General features: G+C 45.5%; 1 protein-coding gene across 1 annotated transcript; it reads right to left on the reverse strand.

The window, feature by feature from the left end:
• Positions 1-1,615: 1,615 nt before the first annotated feature.
• On the reverse strand, positions 1,616-21,481 carry ppargc1b (peroxisome proliferator-activated receptor gamma, coactivator 1 beta; the record flags this gene model as incomplete). The annotated part of the gene is made up of 9 exons (XM_034077246.2): positions 1,616-7,025; positions 8,959-9,086; positions 10,960-11,078; positions 11,351-11,408; positions 13,971-14,604; positions 15,758-15,822; positions 18,797-18,842; positions 19,196-19,689; positions 21,015-21,481. Coding segments are annotated over 9 exons (2,103 nt in total), but the record flags the coding sequence as incomplete, so codon positions are not given.
• Between the last annotated feature and the right edge of the window lie 2,176 nt (positions 21,482-23,657).

The following is a 23,657-nucleotide window of genomic DNA, read 5'->3' on the forward strand; positions in this document are numbered from 1 at the left end:
CACAGTGTCACGTTGATTTGTTTGTCCTTCTCGGGCCATGCTACGCATTTCAGTGGGTTTGTGTTCGAAAAGAAAGCAACCAATCAGATCTTGTTCTGGGTCTCTGGGTAGAATCTCCTTCACCAAGGTATTCTACATCCTTGATCGAAGGCCCTGGCCGCTGCACTGAATGAGAGCGTACGTTTGGACTGACAGTTTGATCAACCAATCAGATATTGATTTGTAGCCAATGGGCGTGTTCTTTCAGAGTTCCCCTCGGTTCCAGGTGCTCTAGAAGGCCCGCTAGTTCTCTGGCTCGAGGCAGAGGATCTAGATCAGTGCTTCTCAAAGTGTGGTCCGCGGACCACTGGTTGTCCGTGAGTATATTGGTAAAATATCACATTTGAAATAAATAAATACATTTCAGTTTTCCGCACTCTCGCGGGAATATCTCCGCAATGGAGCGAGGTTAAGTTTCACTTTCGATGGTATGATATAGCCCAGCGCAACACCTTCGTCACACATGTTGCCACTTGTTTGTACCGTTTTCAGGCGATTTGTAATCTGTTCTAGAAAAACGATGTGTTTTTTGATATTTATGGAGTTAGGTGGTCCGCGAGTGTTTTTTTATTGGTTAAGTGGTCCTCCGTCCTTGGTATGAAAACGTTTGAGAAACACTGCTCTAGATGAATGCGACGAAGCAATTCATGCCGTGTTATTGTTTTTAACGTTGAATTGTTAAAGGTGGGGTAGGTAAGTGTCAGAAACCGGCTCGAGATACACTTTTTGTTGTATTCCATGGAATGCTCTGAACATCCCGACAGCAATGAATATCTGAAGTGCTTTGACAAAAATCCATAAAAAAATTTCATCTGTAGAAGCCGTAATACTGTAAAAAGTACAACCAATCCGTTTAGCCGGGTAAAGTAACTGGAATGGCCTACCTGCCTGTCAGCCTTCCATCGGGGCACAAACTTATCTCGTGCCCTCATTGGTCATGTGCGCGTTCGTGTGTGTTGGGGGAGGGGCTCTGTAAGGAAGTGGCAGATTTTCTCCGGTTGTGTATTTTCAAATTCTAGCGATCTCGAGCCGGTTTCTCAAATGTACCTACCCCACCTTTAAGTGCAACAAGTGAAGATGAAGTTGTTGTGGAATTGTTGTGAGTACCCTTTTCAAGACGACAATTCAGTGAAAAGACGGATATTATAACGGCGGGCGCGGTGGGGGGGTGTGTGTGTGTGTGTGTGTGTGTGTGTGTGTCTACAGAAGTGATAGACACGGTTTGCCACTGCTAGAGATAGATAGATTAATTTATTCTTCGAATTCTGACTTTTTCCTCAAAATTCGTACTTTTTGTCTGAAATTTTAAAAGTCAGAATCTTCCTAAAAATCAAAAGATTCTGACTTTTTCCTCAAAATTCTGACAGTTTTCTCAAAATGCTGACTTTATTCATTGAATGATAATATCCATCTACACCCTGGTTATTCTCGTAAAACAACATTCTGTCATTTAAAAAGTGTGAAATCTTTCTTTCAATGTTCTGAAACTTAACACCCGTAACAGTGATTTTAACAATATATTATAATGTGCTGTTTCAACATTCAAAAACACGGGATGCGCAGACAGAGTGCTGTTCATTAGGATTTTATTTTTTGGAGGCAAATCAATGAATATATGTACTTTATACAGTATATGAGGAGCACATCTCTACAGTTTCATAATGTAAACAATCTCTGAAGAGAAATGTATTCAGTTTAAAAGGAAGCCATAGTCTTCTGTTTTAAACTATTTACATGAATTAAAATATAATTTATAACATCAGATACTTCCGCTTCTATGAAACTAGATTTTAACAATTCAAAAATACTGAAATGCCTTTGTCTCCACATTCTCAAGACATATGAAATCACACAAAACAAAGAAAGAAAAAAACACCATTTAAAGACATCCAAACTAAGTGGCGTATAAATAAAAAACAAAATAAAACCAACATATGTAAAAATATAAAATCTCACTAGCAGTATTTACCTTTTTTGTTTTACCAAAAACTAAAGTTAAAAAAGAAAAATCATTTATGTGAATTTGATAGTCATTAGATGTAAATAGACAATAACATCAAGAAAACATCAAAAACAATGTATGCCCTTTATGTCAACATATTAACTTCCACCCGAAGAACCACTCCAACTCACATCTAGCAGAATTAGACAGTTTGCAGTCCCTACTAAGTGCCTGTTTGACATCAAGTTTGACAGGTTACCCATGTGTGTGTGTGTGTTGAACGACTGTAGGTGTTGACACAGGCGTTCAGATCAGACATGGAAGAGGAATCTGAGGCCGGCGTTGAAAGCACTCTTTGACGGTGTAGCTATAGCTGACAGATACATTGTTTTTTCCCAAAGTAAAACAGTACGTGACGTGAGAACAAAGACGTGTTTTAGTGGCCCATGGCATTGGAAACATCTATAAAACTGGATCTGAAATGGCCGTGGAAACCCCCCACAGCCACCCCTTAGCCACGCTCGTTATTGTCGGTGTGTAAAGGTCTTTTTTTGGTCAAGTTTGACGGTTTTCTTGCCATTTTCCATTTTTTCCTGAAATGAAGAATGGGCAGCAAGGTATTGCATTCGGAGGGTGTTTCCCTTTGGAAGGACGTTTTTTTTTTGGATTCGTTGTCCATCGATCTAGGACCTAGACCGAGTGGACAGCACTATTATTATTCTGTTGAAATGCGTCAACGTGTTCTCAAAACACAGAGGAGAATGGTCAACATCAAAGTTTTCTATAAGAAAGTATATAATCATCTAGATATCTACACAAACACACAAATATATATTCATATATATGTATATACCTTTTTATAATATGGCTATTGAAAAAAGTTGTAATTACGTCAGTAATCATAAACCGCATTGGATTGGAAAGGAGTTGAAACAGCAATAATAAAAGCTAGTGGTAGCTTCGTCTTCCCCAACCGATTGATTTTAAGGCTTGCCAGGATGAAAAATGGGTTCTCCAACGTCATTAACCTCTAGAAAATCGAGGCACCCTAACTGGCACGGCGGCAGACACTGTCGAAACCCAACCACTGACTCTCCGTTCAAGAGATCCTCGACATACACAACTAAGATCCCCCAAGAGGCCAAACTAGAGCTAGCTTTGTCACGTGGAAGGGTTAGCAAGAGATGCTAACGAAAGCCTTTTGCCCGTTAGCCAAAGAGAAGCAAATGTCTTCTCCTATGAACACCCCTGACTTCCACTCTATGTTTTACGTCTACGCAACATTCCCAAATGTGCCGAATCCGACTGCTTGTATGCTTTACTTCTAAAACACAACACGTGCCAGCCAGTTGGACCACGCGTTCTGTACGTTATGTTTCCCTGTGGTATACAATCATTTAAACTGGGGTTTCTACAGTGTCTACCTTATCGGTATCAACTAATGTGAAACTAGAACCGGGTCAAACCAGCGACGACTTGCTTTCGTCTCCTTTCCCATCCCCCCACATTCCTCCACCAGTCATACACGTTTAGTTATTGGCTGTTCCTGTAGTACAGGTGTTCGACACACCTGTGCACCATCGCAGGTGATAGCAGTTACAATGGCTTCCTTTCAACGAAAATAAAAACTGTGAAGATATTTCACCACTTGGGACGTTATTTGTGCAAGAGTATATGGTACGATTTGTTTTGTATATGTGTTCACAACTACCCCTTTCTTCCAGTAGTTTTCACGTGTTTTTTGTGGTTAACAGCAGTCTACATACAGTACAGTAGTCTATTGGATCTGTCGCTCAACACCCAACCTATATATTAGTATTACCTCAGTGTCTCGGAAAGGCTGTCTTAAAGATAAGATTATTATGTATTGCATTTCAAATTGCTCTTTAAGAAAACATTAAAAAAAAGCTTTAAAAAATATTTCATAAACAGCAAAGAAACCTTTTCGTGTGATAGTCTAAAGGGATGTCTTTTACACCAGTGTGAACTCTCAATTCCCTTCATGTCCTCCCTGCACTGCCTGTCTGATTAGCTATCAACTATAACCCGCCACTTCAAAATAAAAAACACACAATACAATTTATGTTTACAACGAGGCATAGTGCTATATACACATTTTATATTTATATATATATTCTTTTTTTTATATGTAAACCGGCACATTCTCTCACTTTTTTAGTAGTATACATACTAAGCACAAATACTTATTCAGTTGTTTGCGTTTTTAAATAATTGTTTTGATAACTTCTCAATCAGTATGTATAGCACTAAAGTGGTTTTGTTAGATTTGGACATCAGTGAGCATGGAGAAGGTAACGCCTCACTTTGCTGTTAATTATTTTTTTTAAACACTGAATAAGGCGCCTTTGTACTAAGTGTGCATTCCTAATAAAGTCAAAGGAGAAGCGAGTGATGTAAACATTCAATTTGTTGTGTGTGTTACCAAGGAGTTGATTAGATAGGACGGGTAGAAGAGGGATTATTGGTTATAAAGCGGGAGGTCACCAGGGGCTTGGGGAAGACCCGAGGCCGAGAACCCACGAGACGGAAAGCGACAGTTTAGAGGGAGTCGGGCTGCGATGTATTGAAATTCTTAGGCGAGGAGCGGAGGAACGTGTCCCTGAATAAAAACTGAAAACCAGGAGACTCTTCGTCCCCCTTCGATCGAGGATCGAACAAACCCTAAAGCCAGCGTTCGACCCCTCCTCGCCGACCTGCAAGCGCCAGCAGTGTCCGACTCAAACACGAGACAAAGACGAAACACTCAGAAACACACGGACACATGGTCGAGACGCCAAGTAACGGACACGCTTAAAACCGTTATGAGGCAAGCGGAGGAAAGAGTTAGAGAAAGAGAGACGGAGATTATTCCCCTTTTGAGCCATAGTATCAAAAGACAAACCCCGAAACGAGCCATAAGTCAGGGCCCGACAGAAGAACATTTCTGACAGAATGGACTCGTAAAAGAAGATGGCCGAGAGCCTCCAGAAGACGGAGGAAGGGACGGACGGACGTGAGGTAGAGATCAGCCGATACCTCCCGGATGAGAAACCAGATTTTCGTTTTTTTGTTTTTTACTTTCAAGCCCGTCCCTCGCTCGCCCTTTGGTGCCACCGTATTGGCAATAAAGGTGTGGAGGCTCTCTCCCTTTTCACTGCTACTGGCTGCGTCAGGAAAGCGGTTCGAACCGGACTGCATTTCAAACGGTAACTTCCTGCAGACCGGACAACTTACTTTAAAGCACCAACAAAACTCCACAATCTTTGGGCAAGCAGAAATGGGGAAAACTCGATGATTACATTCAAATTCTTGAATACATTCCAACAGGTTCGTCTACTTCTTGTGATGATGATGTGGATTATAGGAGGGGGGGCAACGTGGTCTTGATCCCCTTTAAACTTAGAAACCCAATGCACTAATGTCACCAGGACATTAACAATAGTTGGATGAGTGTAACGGAGGATCTGGACAAAGTGCAGCTGTGATGGATTCATAACAAAGTATGATATAAAGTATTCTATGGCTACCATCTTCATTTCCCCATTGTTGTCCTGCTTGCTGCAGTCCAAATGTAAACAGTAAGTGTTGCATTGGCTGTGGGTGTGATTAGGCTGCATCCTTCAGAGGACACTTGTTCAGTGGGACCCTATAAAAGGTACATCAAGACCCCTCCAGATGTGGAAAAAACGTGCCTGGAAGCAACCCATGAAACACCCGTCAAATTGTGTTTTCTAACTTGCTCTACAGACGCAGTACATATTGCCTTTCCAATCCGTGTTTGCACGGGTTGGAATAAATATAAAGGTACATCTTTTTCCAGGTCATAGTCGGGGTCTTAATGTATGAAACGCCTACCAAACAGAGCCTGCAGCAGCCAGTAGCAGAAACCTAAAGCATGGCAGAGTTCGAGTCACACAGGGAACGTGGAGGAGGCGCTTCCCTCCGTACAGTGCATAGATCAAATCAAGGAAGCACTACATTTACAAAAAGAAAAAAAAACATGAGTTTCTTCTTCTTCATTTTAGATTTGTAAACTTGTATCAGTCATCAAATGATTACGTTAAATGTTTTTTTATATATTCTTTGTCCATAACACACACACAATAGATTTTAGAATTTATAACATCCACAATTCTTCGCTAAAACAAAGCAGGTTTTTTTTTGTTCTGGTTAACAGCCTGAAGCTTGCAGCTTGCAGGTCGCAGGCTGCAGGTTGCAGCTTGCAGCCTGCAGGCTGCAGGTTACAGGTTGCAGATTGCAGGTTGCAGCTTGCAGCTTGCAGGTCGCAGGCTGCAGGCTGCAGGTTGCAGCTTGCAGGCTGCAGGTTACAGGTTGCAGCTTGCAGGCTGCAGGTTACAGGTTGCAGCTTGCGGCTTGCAGCTTGCAGGTTGCAGCTTGCAGCTTGCAGGTCGCAGGCTGCAGGCTGCAGGTTGCAGCTTGCAGGCTGCAGCTTGCAGGTTGCAGCTTGCAGGTTGCAGCTTGCGGCTTGCAGCTTGCAGGTTGCAGCTTGCAGGCTGCAGCTTCGCCACCCGTAACCGGAAAAGGGAGGTTTTATCTTTTTTTATTACAAAACGAACAGAACGAATAACACGCACACGCAGAAACACACACACCACGACGACCAACGCAGGAATAGCAAGGTTTTGCTACAGAGGTCCTCTGAAGTCACCAACAGACGGTTATTTTCAGCAAACAGCTGTATCATTATCGTTCGTACTCGTTGTACTGTTGTAAGTCCTTTTGCTCTCTGGTAGATTCCTCATTTTTAAGCAATATATCCTCCGGTGAAAGAAAAAAAAAGAAAAAAACAATGAGGTCCTTATCACTACTTTATTCCAATGGTAAAAATGTAAACATTTTGCGAGGTTGCTTTGCATGGGGGTACTAATGGGCCTTTCTGAGGGCCCTGTAGTACAGGGTGTAGTTCACTAAGGCTGCCAGGAGGGGCGCTGTCAGCGGTGCAAGGACTTCTGGGCCTCCTTCAGCAGAGTGTCAAAGTCCAGTGCATCGTACTTGCTCTTCACGGGGCCCGGGCCTGCCTCGTCTGCAACACACGGAAACAAAGATATGGTCAAATACAAGGAGTCAATAAGTCCAAGGAGTCAGAGTCTAAGGGACCAAGTCTAAAGAGTCAAAGTCTAAGGAGTCTGAGTCAACAAGTCCAAGGAGTCAAAGTCTAAGGAGTCGGAGTCAAGGAGTCAAAGTCCAAGGAGTCAAAGTCCAAGGAGTCAAAGTCCAAGGAGTCAAAGTCTACAGAGTCAAAGTCTAAGGGACAAAGTCTAAAGAGTCAAAGTCCAAGGAGTCAAAGTCAAGGAGTCAAAGTCCAAGGAGTCAAAGTCCAAGGAGTCAACGTCTAAAGAGTCAACGTCTAAAGAGTCAACGTCTAAGGAGTCAAAGTCCAAGGAGTCAAAGTCAAGGAGTCAAAGTCCAATGAGTCAAAGTCAAGGAGTCAAAGTCCAAGGAGTCAAAGTCAAGGAGTCAAAGTCCAAGGAGTCAAAGTCCAAGGAGTCAAAGTCAAGGAGTCAAAGTCCAAGGAGTCAAAGTCCAAGGAGTCAAAGTCAAGGAGTCAAAGTCCAAGGAGTCAAAGTCAAGGAGTAAAGTCCAAGGAGTCAAAGTCCAAGGAGTCAAAGTCAAGGAGTCAAAGTCTAAAGAGTCAAAGTCCAAGGAGTCAACGTCTAGAGTCAAAGTCTAAGGAGTCAAAGTCCAAGGAGTCAAAGTCCAAGGAGTCAAAGTCTAAAGAATCAAAGTCCAAGGAGACAAAGTCTAAAGAATCAAAGTCCAAGGAGTCAAAGTCCAAGGAGTCAAAGTCCAAAGAGTCAAAGTCAAGGAGTCAAAGTCCAAGGAGTCAAAGTCTAAGGAGTCAAAGTCTAAGGAGTCAAAGTCAAAGTCCAAGGAGTCAAAGTCCAAGTTGTGTTTTTGATATTCCTAACTTAAGGCCCACTCGTGGTATTTGCTTAACCAACATCGTAAATATCGCCTTTTAAATCCATGTTTGCGTTGGTTGTCAAATGTCCAAGTTGATCAGTTCCAATCAATCTTCCTAGGGCACCACTTCACAAGAAGACCACCCTCATAAAGGGTTACGAATAGTTTGCAATTCATGTATTAATTAGGTTGTGAAAACTTTATAAATCATTAACAAGCTTTTACAAGACATGAGATAAACAGGGCGACTGTGACCGGCTGCTTGCCAAATAGTGAGCCCGCATGTATCTGTACTGCTAAGCCTTATATTGGCTACCTAGCTTACTTCATCTCCTTCATCAGCCAGCATCCTTGGTATCTGTTGTTCATTAAGCCTTATATTGGCTACCTAGCTTACTTCATCTCCTTCATCAGCTAGCATCCTTGGTATCTGTTGTTCACTGAGCCTTATATTGGCTACCTAGCTTACTTCATCTCCTTCATCAGCCAGCATCCTTGGTATCTGTTGTTCACTGAGTTGATTCTCGCTAAGTAGCCAGTATAAGGCTTTGTCATCTTGCCAAATAGTGAGCCTGTGTTGACGTATGAAGACTATGTTAGAACTGGTTTATAAATGGTTCTTAACGATGAATAAAGTGTTTAATTAATGACCTAATTATAAACCTTTATGAATCCTTGATAAGGGTAGTCTTAAGTGGTACTCGTTCTTGAGTAGACTGGCACGATTCTTGACTTATAGGTATATACATCCGACAATACGTCCTGTTTTCTGAGAAACATAATGGAAGAAAACCCAGTTAAGCTCATGTTGAAGGAACTCGTAACCCTCTGAAATGTTGCTCACAAATCCAAAATCTATCATGTGACGAAAAGGCCTAGCAACGAATAACTTACAAGACCATTTTACAGCGTGTATTCTAAATGATATATGTCTTATATACTGTCGATACAGTATATAAAGTATTCGTCTACCTATTGCAAACACATGCCGAGCCACAAGACCATCAAGCTGTATGTCCACGCCGGTAGTTTGCAGTATACGTGTTTATTACCAAGATCTATGTAGCGTTTCCTCGTCAGCAGCCTCAGACCTGCAGGAGCGTTCTGGAAAACTGGCTCTCGCTCCCTCCACTGCTTCTGAACCCCCGCCTGACGGAGCTTTATCACCCCACAGCGCTCCCTGCAAACACACATTAAGATGAAGACAGTTTGCTTTAGAGAGGATGAAAGCGTATGTCCTGGCATCAGTAAAGATGGAGAACGCTCAATGAATCATATGCATCCTTTCATTCAATGGGCATTCGACGCACACATTGAGAGGATAATTGGATTGAAATACAGAGGAAAGGAATCCACATACGTCGCCTATTGGATCCAGTCTGTCCCTGGACCGATGCCTGATTTGTATTTAATACTTCAAGTCTATTTCAGCATTTTAAAGGATGCGTAAAAGGAAGAATGTCTGCAACAAAACAAGACACCATTTCTTTGTTTAAAAGTCGTATTTAATCAATGTCTCTGGGGAGATGTGTCCTTTGTTATTGACCCTTTATCAGTGGGCAGAGACCGCACACGTCCCGGGAGACGTGACTCGGTCAAGGGCAATATCCCTTTCTTTTAAAAGAAGAACGATTGCGACTCATCCTTAAACCAACAGGTGGCCGGATTACTTCTGGGGATTGAGACCGGCACGGCTGATGAGCCCTCAGTAGGTAAGGCAGGTATATCAGGGTGTAGCAGGAATCCTGAAGTCAAATGTAAAACATTTTAAGACCTTTCTTAAGACCCTTTCCATACATCTTAAGACCTCATCGCCACTTTGAGTTCTAACCGGTTACCTTGGCGACACACTTCACCTCACATTGACTATATACAGTACTGATCGTCCTTCCTCCTTATCTTCCAACCATTTGGACGCAGACTTGCATTTCCCCATAACGATGTTGCTTAGCAACCGGCTCAAACGGACCTTCGCGCTATCAAGCAGTGAGCGGGCGATGTCCTGTTCAGATGACGTCAAACCCAACGGGATGCCGTCAATAAACCACACAGAATCACACGACACACCTACGCCATGAGTACATTCAGACTGTAGAACACGACCTCTCTGGACCATTTAGATACTTACTGACAACAAGCTACAAAATGTAACACCTTGGAAAATTTCCTTTAATACTTTTTAATAGCCTTCATTTTCGCTAAATTGATTGATCAACTTGTAATACTTTTTAAGACCCCGCGGACCCCCTGTATAAATATAGCACCTTTCAACACAAGGCATTTAAAAGTGCTTTACAGAAATGAAAGATATTAAGAGCTTTAAGAGGAGACACATAATAAAATGGCCTTTAAAAACATCATTACAAAGCAAAGATAATACAAGTTACAGTGCAGTGTGAGATATGAATAGCTATATAGCCTGGATTTAAAAGGACTTGCAGGTTTCTGGGAGTTTGTTCCAGATGTTTGGAGCATAATAACTGAACTCCTCCATGTTTAGTTCTGGTTCTGGGGACAGACAGCAGTCCCAGAAGACTTGAGAGTTCTGGATGGTTCATCATTTAGCAGGAGGTAAGAATAAACTATTCAGTGCTTAATAAACCAGCTGACTCCGACAGGAAGCCAGTGTGAAGACCTCAGAACTGGACTGCACGTTCTAAGTGTTCGCAGCGGCGTTCTGGATCAGCTGCAGCTTCCTATGTTTGAGTGAGACCTGTAAAAGTATGGACACTTTTTTCCAAATGCTGCTGTGACATTAGTCTTTTAATCCTAGATATATTCTCAAGGTGATAGTAGGCCGACTTGTTTTGTTATTTTTCATCATCTGAGCCAGTGGTAGTATGTAGATGTGAAAGAGAAGAGGCCCCAGGAGGGAGCCTTGAGGAACCCCACGTGTCATATTTGTCAACTTATATTAAAGTAGCCCAGTCTACTGAAGATAAAAGCACCCGTATAGTATGAGTTAATAACGATGGGACATCATCATGAGCACCACGCCTCCCTCTGACTATAAAGGATGTATTCACAGAAGGAGGAATCAGGATCACACTCACTCGTTGCAGATGATGACTTTGCAGTCCTCGGGTTTTCCGAAAACCTGGAAGCGTTTCCGCAGCATGTTCTGGGTCACGCTGGTTGGCAGGTTGTGGATGTAGAACAGCTGGCAGTTGTCCTGGAAACAGGGAAACCATGGCAACAGTCAGGAACATACATTCAAAAATAGGACAACGCAGAGCAGGAGGACAGACGTGGGAAATGATTGCAGGACGGACAACACTTTACTTCCCCTCCCTGCTGCAGCATGCCTCTGAATATCAGTTTGCATGCTTTGTGTCGTTTTAAAGTCTTAAGGCTACGGAGGAGCAGAGGTGTACAAGATCTGAGTACTTCTCCCATTCTGCCTTTATATTTAAGAGTGTGTGAAGGTGTGTGTGTTCTCTGTACCTCGTCAGACTTGGCTTTGTTCCTCTGCTTGTCGTCGGGACAGATCTCCGAGTTCTCACTAGGAAGTGAACGAGAGAGAAAGAGAGGCGTTGGTGAGAAAAGGACAGAAGGTGAAGCTGAAATGTCAGACAGGAGGGAGCAGGTGAACTGCGGCAAAATCTGACACTTCCTCCCTCTGACTGCAACGCTGCAACACCTCTCACTGTTTCATCCCCTCCCTGTGTCTGCCAGGTACAGAAATAATGACCTGATTCTGTGGAAAGTCAACTCACTGTATCTTACAAGGGCAGCATGAGCACTGACCTGATTCACAGTGCAGTCTTTGAAACATGTACAAGATTTGACTCAAGAACGATTTCTCACACACTGAATGCATCCCCTTCACTTCACTCTACATTCTCTCTGCACGTTGAGTTGCCTTGTGTTGAAAGGTGCTATATAAATAAACTCGCCTTGCATGCAGAGGTGTGGGCAAAAGAGCACAGCACATCTCAGGTATAAGTGAATATTGTTTAAAGTAAACACCATCAAAGGCTATGGTTGGTCGATGCTTTGACTTGTGGCGCATTTACAACCAAAGAGGTCTGCGTGTAGAGTAAAGCCTTTGTCTCTATGAGTTGGTGCGTCGAGATATAGTATAAGACGTAGAGTTTAATCCATTCTGCACACGCGGTTCTTCTATCTGGCCTCTGTTCGCAGACAGGCAGATTGTAGAGCCTGTGTTGTGAGCAGTTGGCTTCCCATATGTGCCACAATATGCCAAGACAATTACCCAAGAGTGGTTCTTGGATTAGAGTGTATAAAATGCCTGTCCCTGATTATTTGTATTTTCTTTTTTCCTCTTCAATGGGTCTCTAATTCAAGTGTATACTGAACTATATGTTGTTTTGTATGTTTATAAAAATGTCAATAAAAATGTAAGTGAAAAAAGAAAAAAAAGAAAACAGTAACACACACACACACACACACACACACTCACACACACACACTCAGATGGCCATATTATTTATATTGGCTGATGTCAAACTAAAAGGTTCAATAAACTGAACGACTAAAGAGAATGTCTTGAAAATATTAAAATAAATAATAAGAAAGTGTTTCAATAAAAGGCGATGCAGAACTGGATAACATCTCCTGATGTCAACATGTAAAATAAATACAATGATAAATATAAAACAAAATAAAATCTGTGCCTTTAGGAGCAATGTCTAACATGTGTAATTAACTGTGAGTGTGTGAGGCCATTACGCCTAAATAAAGGAACTCAAGCTTTATAATAAAAAAAAAAAAATGCCTGTCCCTGGTCTGGAAGTCAATGGTTTCTCAGAGTGTGTTAGCCTGTCTGTGGTCAATGCAAGCTGAAGAGATTTTAACGTTTTGTTCTACGACATACGGTCAGTAAATACCCCACTGGTGAATTGTGTCTATGAGAGACCTGCCTCTCTCCGTGTGACATCTTCTTGACCCCTCCCTCCTCTTCCTCCACGGTACAAGTGTGTGTCCACAGCTTCAAAGTCAAAACTGCTCTACCAGTTGTAAATCTGCTCGAATGTGGTAGGTCTGTGAGAGACTGCATGAACCAGCCGACCGTAACAACATGTCAACATCATCTCTAACTCCGACCAGGTCCTGAACAGAGATATGCATCTTATCAAATCAGAGGAACAGCGTCCCACTTTGTGCACGAGTGAATCCTCAAATGAAAGACAGAGCTGAAGCTGAGCATGTCTTCTCTTCAGCGATCGTCATGTTATGCTAAATGTCTATTCCTTGTGTCGTGTCTTAACATGTGTCCTTGTTGAAGAGTGCGCTTAAGACCTTCCTTTTTGATAAAGCTTATAGTTAGGGCTGATTAGATTCAGCCCCTAGTTTTGCTGATATAGGCTTAGTTTGTCGGGGGACATCTTACTTCTTCCTTCTCTCTGTCTATACCTGTGTACACTCATGTTCCCATTAACCCAGCTTCCCCACATTTCTTTCTTTTTGGCGTCTATATACGCTGGGATCCGGAGTCATGGATGATCCTGCGGTCCTGTGTCCTGGATCGCGAGCGCTGGATCTTGAGTCGTGGCTGTGGTCCTGGATCATCGGTCCTGGATGGATATCCTCGTGGATTCATCTTCCTATTATACACACATGCATTTCCAAACATTTGGACTACCTATGTTGCAAATGTATTATCTTTTCAATTTACACACGGCATCTATTGCAGTCTGTCCGTCCTGGGAGAGGGATCCCTCCTCTGCTGCTCTCCCTGAGGTTTCTCCATGTTCCTTTAAACTGTGGGTTTTCTCTGGAAGTTTTTCCTTGTACGATGTGAGGGTCTAAGGACAGAGGGTCTAAGGACAGAGGGTCTAAGGACAGAGGGTCTGAGGACAGAGGGTCTAAGGACAGAGGGTGTCGTATTGTCATACTGATATTCTGTACACACTGTGAAGACCACTGAGGTAAATGTAACCTGTGATATTGGGCTATAAATAAACATTGATTGATTGATTGATTGATTGATTGATTGATTGATTGATTGATTGATTGATTGATTGAAGTTGCAAATGGAGCTGCTGTGAAGCAAGAAACATGTTGATCTGACAATAAAGCCTTTTATCGTGTTCTGTCTCACCTGGAGTCTGTCTTGCTGGCGGGGGAGTCGGGACACAGGTGCATTGTGGGTGATGGCGAGCGAGATGCAGACGATCGCTCCGCCTCCTCCTCGGACACCGGCGGCGTAGCGGTCGCCGACTGGCAGTGAGAGGGCGGCGGCAACGAAGAAATCACCAACTTCCTCGTCGTTTTGGTCGTGGTGGTCGTGATCTGCTGCTCCAGCAATTCTGCTATCTGTGACGCCACCATCACTTCCTCTCTCTCCCTCTCTCTCGCCCTCTCTCTCTCCCTCGACCCCTGATCGTCCACATGTTTCGGTGCTTTGCTACCATCCGTTCCCCCACTTTGCGCCTGTAACATGGCGCCCAGCATGTCGGCGCTGCGTTTCCTGCTCTCCCCGAGGCTCAGCGTGCAGTAGTCGTGATCTCCGAAGGTCCGGTAGGATTCGTTGGCGCCCGCCTGACCCATGCGCCGCAACTGGGCGTAAAGCTCCGTTTGTTCCAGAAGCTTCCGTGGAGGGTGAGCGCGAGAAAGCCAGGACGAGGAAGCCTTCGTGGAAACGCCGACAACATCGCTGGGTTTTCCTGCCTCTGAAGGTTTGAAGAGCTCGTCCTCCACTGGTTTGTGAGGCGGGGTGGTGGGAGGGGTGAGACCTGCGGAGGAGGGACAACACGAGTCAAATGCTCATATAATCATTTAAAACAAACTGCATCCAGACAAGAAATAGTCCCGCACATCGACCCCGGATAAGCTGTGCTTCACAGTGAGCGAAGATATTATTAGCAACAATATGCTATTGCTAGCAGTGGATTGGATAAAGCGCTCTATCGATACGGTCCATTTACCCTCTAGGAAGGAAGACCGCGTAGAGCGCAGCTAGTTTCCCCCTTATTATGCTAAGCTAGGCTAACAGCTGGCTCCAGCTCCATATTTACAGATTTACTGCACATAAGAAAGTCGTATCAACCGTCGCTTCTAACTCCTACATGAGTTGTCATGCCCTTCATCTTTGTCTCTTCATCCCTACATCCTTTCATCCTTTCCTCCCTCCCTTCTCTTATCTCTTATCCCTTCATCTTCATTCCTACATCCTTTCATCCTTTCCTCCCTACTTTCTCTTATCTCTTATCCCTTCATCTTCATTCCTACATCCTTTCATCCTTTCCTCCCTCCCTTCTCTTATCTCTTCATCTTCATTCCTACATCCTTTCATCCTTTCCTCCCTCCCTTCTCTTCATCCCTTCATCTTCATTCCTACATCCATTCATCCCTTGGCTTCTAGCTCTAAACCCTAAATGTCTACGAGTGTTCACACTAGGGCTGCTCAATTAATCCTATTTTAATCGCAATTACGATTATGGCCTGCAACGATTACGAAAACAACGTAATCGAAATAAAACGATTTTTTTTTTTATTATTACTTTTTTTTTTTTTTTTTTTTTTCAGTTGAACTATTCCTAAAGTTCGGGGTAATCAACTGTTAAAAACGTACTGTTCACATTTGTTTTCTCCAATAAATGGATGTTTTCAAAGTTAATGGATAATCGTTTTTAATAATCGTGATAGACCCAAATAATCGAGATTATGATTTTTGCCATAATGGAGCAGCCCTAGTTCAAACCCGGCATCGCGTTACGTCTAATCCCAAACTAAATCAGAAGTCACCCCGCTCTCCCCTGGCTCGTATGAGGACGTGTCTAGAGCTGTCACCTGTTGCCATCGTCCAAACAAAGCCTGATTAAACACGATCTGTGTGTACGATATGATACGATACACTTTACTGTCCCCTTAAGGAGCTTTGTTTACCTGCCGTCCCGCACAGATCCACTCCCAGCGTCTGCTCGAAAGGCTTGCTGCCGTACTGGGACTCCCTGGTGGAAACACAGAAAGAAGAGCTTCATTAAAGAGGGCTTTGTCGTGTTGGCGTCTGTCGTGTTTTCCTCCCCGTGACCCACACATCGCTCCAGCTGCTGAATCCGAATGATGTGTCTCTCGGTAAAAGCTACCGCGCTCCTCGTTTCTTATCGCAACGGCCACATGTCCTCGCCTATTCCGCTTCTGCTTTCTATTCCTGGCTGTCTGCTTCTGTTTCTCCGGTCGCCATGAAAGGCGGCGTGCAGTGGATTGGCTTCAGGCGGGTTATTACTGAAACTCCCCAGAGAACAGGAGAGTGAAATAAAAAACCGAACACACACAAGTCGTTCTGTTTTTGGTGAACGCTTCAGAAGACGGGCTCATTGAGAAGATGGACGGACGCCAGGGGTTTGTGGAGGGAGACGTTCAGCCTGGCTGGAGACGATCCAGGCCGGAGGGGAGGGGTTGGTCTTTACAAGCAAGAGCAGTCTGTCTGGCCCAGATTCCAATCAGAGCCAATCAGAGGCCGCCGTTCATTAGGGATATTTCAAAATGAAATGTGGGCGCATTTTATCTGGTGTATGAGATTAAACATGACGCGAATGCAGAACATGATTTATGAAGGTTCACTACTATTTTGTTCATGTTCTAGCCCCTCACATCTTTGCCGGTGACTTTTCATTCCTACATCCCTTAACCCCTACTTCCTTTCCTTCCTTCTCTTATCCTTCATCCACGATCCCTACATCCTTACATGCTCACATCCCTTCCTCCTATCTACTTGTCTCCTCATCCATTTGTCTCCAACCTGTGCATACATATTCGGAAGCTGGGGTGGAAGCTGGGGGGAAGCTGGGTGGAAGCTGGGGTGGAAGCTGGGGTGGAAGCTGGGTGGAAGCTGGGGTGGAAGCTGGGGTGGAAGCTGGGGTGGAAGCTGGGGTGGAAGCTGGGGTGGAAGCTGGGGGGAAGCTGGGGGGGAAGTTGGGGGGAAGCTGGGGTGGAAGCTGGGGTGGAAGCTGGGGGGAAGCTGGGTGGAAGCTGGGGGGAAGCTGGGGTGGAAACTGGGGTGGAAGCTGGGGTGGAAGCTGGGGGGAAGCTGGGTGGAAGCTGGGGGGAAGCTGGGGGGAAGCTGGGGTGGAAGCTGGGGGGAAGCTGGGGTGGAGCTGGGTGGAAGCTGGGGGGAAGCTGGGTGGAAGCTGGGGTGGAAGCTGGGGGGAATCTGGGGTGGAAGCTGGGTGGAAGCTGGGGTGGAAGCTGGGGGGAAGCTGGGGTGGAAGCTGGGGGGAAGCTGGGGTGGAAGCTGGGGGGAAGCTGGGGGGAAGCTGGGTGGAAGCTGGGGTGGAAGCTGGGGGGAAGCTGGGGGGAAGCTGGGTGGAAGCTGGGGTGGAAGCTGGGGGGAAGCTGGGTGGAAGCTGGGGGGAAGCTGGGGGGAATCTGGGGTGGAAGCTGGGTGGAAGCTGGGGTGGAAGCTGGGGGGAAGCTGGGGGGAAGCTAGGTGGAAGCTGGGGTGGAAGCTGGGGGGAAGCTGGGGTGGAAGCTGGGGGGAAGCTGGGGTGGAAGCTGGGGGGAATCTGGGGTGGAAGCTGGGGTGGAAGCTGGGGGGAAGCTGGGGGGAAGCTAGGTGGAAGCTGGGGTGGAAGCTGGGGGGAAGCTGGGGTGGAAGCTGGGGGGGAAGCTGGGGTGGAAGCTGGGGGGAATCTGGGGTGGAAGCTGGGGTGGAAGCTGGGTGGAAGCTGGGGTGAAAGCTGGGGTGGAAGCTGGGGGGAAGCTGGGGTGGAAGCTGGGGGGGAAGCTGGGGGGAAGCTGGAAGCTGGGGAGGAAGCTGGGGTGGAAGCTGGGGGGGAAGCTGGGGGGAAGCTGGGGTGCGTCACGTGTTAATGTCTCATTGGTGCTCCAGCTGACTGCCTGAACTAGCTGTGGTGCTTCAATCAGCCCAAGTGGAAAAGTGCCAGAATCTACTTTGAAGCAGATCCCTATGAAGAGACCGAAGGAGACTCTGAAGCAGGAATGGTTCGATCTAAACTGTGGTGGAGGAACCATAAAGCTGACCCGTCTGCAGCACACAGAGGCTTGAAGATCCACAACCGATCCGTCAGACTTTGCTCAATGTGTTCATCAGCGTCGAGTTCTCCGTCTTAGTTTCAACATCTTTTTCCTCCCTGCCAACAACAAATCCTCCCGGACTAAACAGCTCAATACTTGGAAGTGTATGAGTTATGGAGCGCAGCCACATCGTGAAGCACTAGATCATATCATCGATGCAACAAAACAAGTGGGATCGAACCGATTAGAGTGCGATTTGTTCGAGATGACAGCAGAGGAAATGAACGTGGTGGTTTGCACACATCGTCCGCGGCTTCACTGAAGCGGCCTCTGGACCAGCTTCAGTGAATCCATGTGGAGTTTACATCGGACTCTTTATCAGAAATCTACCTGGAGATCTGATCTGGTCTGATCTGGTCTGATCTGATCTGGTCTGGTCTGATCTGATCTGATCTGATCTGGTCTCATCTGATCTGGTCTGATCTGATCTGATCTGGTCTGATCTGGTCTCATCTGATCTGGTCTGATCTGATCTGGTCTGATCTGATCTGGTCTCATCTGATCTGGTCTGATCTGATCTGGTCTGATCTGGTCTGATCTGATCTGGTCTCATCTGATCTGGTCTGATCTGATCTGGTCTCATCTGATCTGGTCTGATCTGATCTGGTCTGATCTGGTCTGATCTGGTCTGATCTGGTCTGATCTGATCTGGTCTGATCTGATCTGGTCTGATCTGATCTGGTCTGATCTGGTCTGATCTGGTCTGATCTGGTCTGATCTGGTCTGATCTGATCTGGTCTGATCTGGTCTGATCTGATCTGGTCTGATCTGGTCTCATCTGATCTGGTCTGATCTGATCTGATCTGGTCTCATCTGATCTGGTCTGATCTGATCTGATCTGGTCTGATCTGGTCTGATCTGGTCTGATCTTCACATGGAGAGACTCACCCTGTGTTCTTGGAGTTGAGAGGCAGACAGAGGCAGGCTCGTTTCTCTGCAAACACATGAAAAACACAGTTTATAACATGCACCCCAGCGTGTGTGTGTGTGTGTGTGTGTGTGTGTGTGTGTGTGTGTGTGTGTCATTCTTAACTGTTATTTTTGTATGTACTTTATTCATCCCAAATTGGGAAAATGTGTAGACATCTGTGTACTTCTTCTACTGTGTGTGTGTGTGTTATCAAACCCTTCAATAGGTAGTTATCAATCGCTCCAACAGGAAGTTATCATACCCTCCAATAGGAAGTGTGTGTGAGTGTGTGTGTGTGTGTGTGTGTGTGTGTGTGTGTGTGTGTGTGTGTGTGTGTGTGTGTGTGTGTGTGTGTGTGTGTGTGTATTAAACCTCACCGTTGTGGCAGCAGTGTTTGTTCTCTAGTTCTCCGGCCGTCAGCTTTTCCGTCGTCGTCGTCGTGGCTCCTCCCGTTTGTGTCGGCAGCACTTTGACTCCCACTCTCGCCTCCTCCCTTTCTTCCCTTTCCTTCCTCCCCACGACTCCTTCCCTCTCCTTTCCTGGCCGAAGCCTCTTGCCGAAGCGACTCGGGAAAGAGGCGAGTCGACGGGAGCGACGAACCGAAAAAGAGCCGCCATCCTCCGCGAAATCCGCAAAATCCACAAAATCCTCCAAATCCTCCGGGCTCTGAGGCCGCCTCGGCTGGGAGTCTTTACGGAGCTCCAGTTTATTCGTCGTGGAGGGGGGGGAGGAGGATTTATTTGGGTGTGAGACTCTGCTGGGGGAGTGCACGTAGGGGGGGGTTTGCAGTCCGTAAGGCTTGCTCACGTCGTACGAGCTGCTCTGCTGCAGGAGGTCTCGGAGGAGAGAGTTGGCCTTCATCTCCCGCCGCCTGAAGGACAGGAAACAGAATTATTATTATGCATCGTTTATTTGGCAGCGACAACGCACAGTAACGAACACTTCAGACATTCAAATGTGTCAAGCGTAATAACGGCCGGTCTACACTACAGGCATCGAAAAATGCTTTGAACGCATTCATTTGAATGGGGTGACGTAGAAGATTTTTAAACTTCGCCGAACTGCATTGTGGGGAGCATGGCATGGCTTTGCAAGCATCACGAGCATCTATCGGCATCAAAAGTTGAACAATGTTCAACTTTCAAAAGTTGTTCACAATGTTCAACTTTTGAGGCTCGATGCTTGGCATCAGCCAATCAAATCCCGCATATGCAAATCTGACAGTACAAGTGCTAGCCAATCAAACCGCGTGTATGCGGGGAGAGACTACGCAGGTCATTTCCTCATATTCACAAAAATGGAGGGAAAATTGATTACAGCGGTCGTGAATCACCCGGTTCTGTGTGATCAGTCTCTGTTCATCTACCGGGTACAGACCGGAGGAGCGAGGCATGGAGGGAGGGGGCAGAGACAGGGGGGATTTTATATCCAGTTTACTTCGTTTTAACATTGCTATTGCTTTGTATGTCGGGGGCGGGAGATTCATGTGATTGGTTGTTGGTCGCCTTGGGCGCGAGAAATCGCCAAGCCTCAGACACGCCCAGCTTCAAGATTTTTTGATGCCTGTAGTGTAGACGGGCCGTAACCGTGCCAGATTTAGCTTTGAGCTCATTTCCCCCGAATAAGTTGTTCCAGTAAGATATCGAGAACGGACAATGTTGGTGTGGGTTTTGAGGTATATTGAGGAAGTGGTATCGAATTCTGACATTATTAGGGTCCCACGTTGCATTTTTGAGTCCTCTGAAACTTTAAAACGACCCAACCAGCAACATCAGTCCACCAGGAGTACGAAACAGAATCCGGATCAGAATTCCTTCGTTCGTCCCACAGAGCGGACATTACGCTGCTACAGTAAAGATATCGAGAACGGACAATGTTGGTGTGGTTGTTGAGGTATATTGAGGAAGTGCTGACATCTTCAGGGTCCACAATTTCAGTTTTGAGTCAAAACGACCCAAGATTCAGCTGATTCAGCCCAACAGGAGTACACATATGGCCAATTCCTGGTTAAAACTGTCATATTCGATCCTGAAAATGTCAGAAATGGACTCAGCGTCCTCAATAACCTCCAACACCTATTAACTGTCGTCTGCATATGAAATGTATGCTAGTTGTGCAATGTACAGGTTAGCATCCAGAAGTGTCTTTGAGTTGGAAACCTGCACTCTACATTTCTAACACTTTGATTTGACTAACCTTGCAAAGGGCATCCTGCGGGGGGCGCTGTTGCTCCCAGTGCCCGGCGCGGACACCAGTACCACCCTGCTGTGGGTGTTGGTGGGGGGGCGGGGCGTCTCGTTTCGGGCCCTCGGCCTCGGCGCCTCCTTCCTTTGATCCCAGGTCTGCTGCTTGCGGATGGGCAGGCAGTAGGTGTGCATGTAGGTGATCAGATCCACCACCGAGCGCAGCTCCTTCTCCGAGCTGAACTGAGACTTCGGAGGAGGAACAGCGACGACTCCTCCCTCCACGTCGCTGCTGGAAGACTCCTCCTCTTCATCTTCGTCCTCCTCCTCTGACTCGCTGTCCTCTTCCTCTTCGTCCTCCTCCTCTTCCTCCTTGTCCTCCTCAGTGTCTCGAGCGGTGGTCAGGTGTTTGTGCAGCTCGGTGCAGAGACGACCGGACGGACGGACGGCGCGCGGCTTCCTGTCCGGACGGAGGTCACTCTGAAGGAGACACGGCGAGAGACGTTATATTCAACTGTTTGATCATCGGAGGAACAGCTCTTCCATTCTCATGGACTCAAAACACTCTATACATATATCCCTCATGGAGAGGAAATAAACACTAAAGGGAACAGCAGAAGAAGACAGACAGGAAGTAAACACTAAAGGGAACAGCAGAAGAAGACAGACAGGAAGTACACACTAAAGGGAACAACAGAAGAAGACAGACAGGAAGTAAACACTAAAGGGAACAGCAGAAGAAGACAGAGAGGAAGTAAACACTAAAGGGAACAGCAGAAGAAGACAGACAGACAGGAAGTAAACACTAAAGGGAACAGCAGAAGAAGACAGAGAGGAAGTAAACACTAAAGGGAACAGCAGAAGAAGACAGACAGACAGGAAGTAAACACTAAAGGGAACAGCAGAAGAAGACAGACAGGAAGTACACACTAAAGGGAACAACAGAAGAAGACAGACAGGAAGTAAACACTAAAGGGAACAGCAGAAGAAGACAGAGAGGAAGTAAACACTAAAGGGAACAGCAGAAGAAGACAGACAGGAAGTAAACACTAAAGGGAACAACAGAAGAAGACAGCGAGGAAGTAAACACTAAAGGGAACAGCAGAAGAAGACAGACAGGAAGTAAACACTAAAGGGAACAGCAGAAGAAGACAGACAGGAAGTAAACACTAAAGGGAACAGCAGAAGAAGACAGAGAGGAAGTAAACACTAAAGGGAACAGCAGAAGAAGACAGACAGGAAGTAAAACACTAAAGGAACAGCAGAAGAAGACAGAGAGGAAGTAAACACTAAAGGGAACAGCAGAAGAAGACGGACAGGAAGTAAACACTAAGGGAACAGCAGAAGAAGACAGAGAGGAAGTAAACACTAAAGGGAACAGCAGAAGAAGACAGACAGGAAGTAAACACTAAAGGGAACAGCAGAAGAAGACAGACAGGAAGTAAACACTAAAGGGAACATCAGAAGAAGACAGACAGGAAGTAAACACTAAAGGGAAAAGCAGAAGAAGAGACAGAGAGGAAGTAAACACTAAAGGGAACAACAGAAGAAGACAGACAGGAAGTAAACACTAAAGGGAAAAGCAGAAGAAGACAGAGAGGAAGTAAACACTAAAGGGAACAACAGAAGAAGACAGACAGGAAGTAAACACTAAAGGGAACAGCAGAAGAAGAAGACGACAGGAAGTAAACACTAAAGGGAACAGCAGAAGAAGACAGCGAGGAAGTAAACACTAAAGGGAACAGCAGAAGAAGACAGACAGGAAGTAAACACTAAAGGGAACAGCAGAAGAAGACAGACAGGAAGTAAACACTAAAGGGAACAGCAGAAGAAGACAGCGAGGAAGTAAACACTAAAGGGCACAAGCAGAAGAAGACAGACAGGAAGTAAACACGAAAGGGAACAGCAGAAGAAGACAGACAGGAAGTAAACACTAAAGGGAACAGCAGAAGAAGACAGACAGGAAGTAAACACTAAAGGGAACAGCAGAAGAAGACAGACGAGGAAGTAAACACTAAAGGGAACAGCAGAAGAAGACAGACAGGAAGTAAACACTAAAGGAACAGCAGAAGAAGACAGACAGGAAGTAAACACTAAAGGGAACAGCAGAAGAAGACAGACAGGAAGTAAACACTAAAGGGAACTGCAGAAGAAGACAGACAGGAAGTAAACACTAAAGGGAACAGCAGAAGAAGACAGACAGGAAGTAAACACTAAAGGGAACAGCAGAAGAAGACAGACAGGAAGTAAACACTAAAGGGAACAGCAGAAGAAGACAGAGAGGAAGTAAACACTAAAGGGAACAGCAGAAGAAGACAGACAGGAAGTAAACACTAAAGGGCACAACAGAAGAAGACAGACAGGAAGTAAACACGAAAGGGAACAGCAGAAGAAGACAGACAGGAAGTAAACACTAAAGGGAACAGCAGAAGAAGACAGAGAGGAAGTAAACACTAAAGGGAACAGCAGAAGAAGACAGACAGGAAGTAAACACTAAAGGGAACAGCAGAAGAAGACAGACAGGAAGTAAACACTAAAGGGAACTGCAGAAGAAGACAGACAGGAAGTAAACACTAAAGGGAACAGCAGAAGAAGACAGACAGGAAGTAAACACTAAAGGGAACAGCAGAAGAAGACAGACAGGAAGTAAACACTA

The sequence above is a fragment of the Pseudochaenichthys georgianus genome, unplaced genomic scaffold (genome assembly GCF_902827115.2).
Source record: "Pseudochaenichthys georgianus unplaced genomic scaffold, fPseGeo1.2 scaffold_1429_arrow_ctg1, whole genome shotgun sequence".
NCBI lineage: Eukaryota > Metazoa > Chordata > Actinopteri > Perciformes > Channichthyidae > Pseudochaenichthys > Pseudochaenichthys georgianus.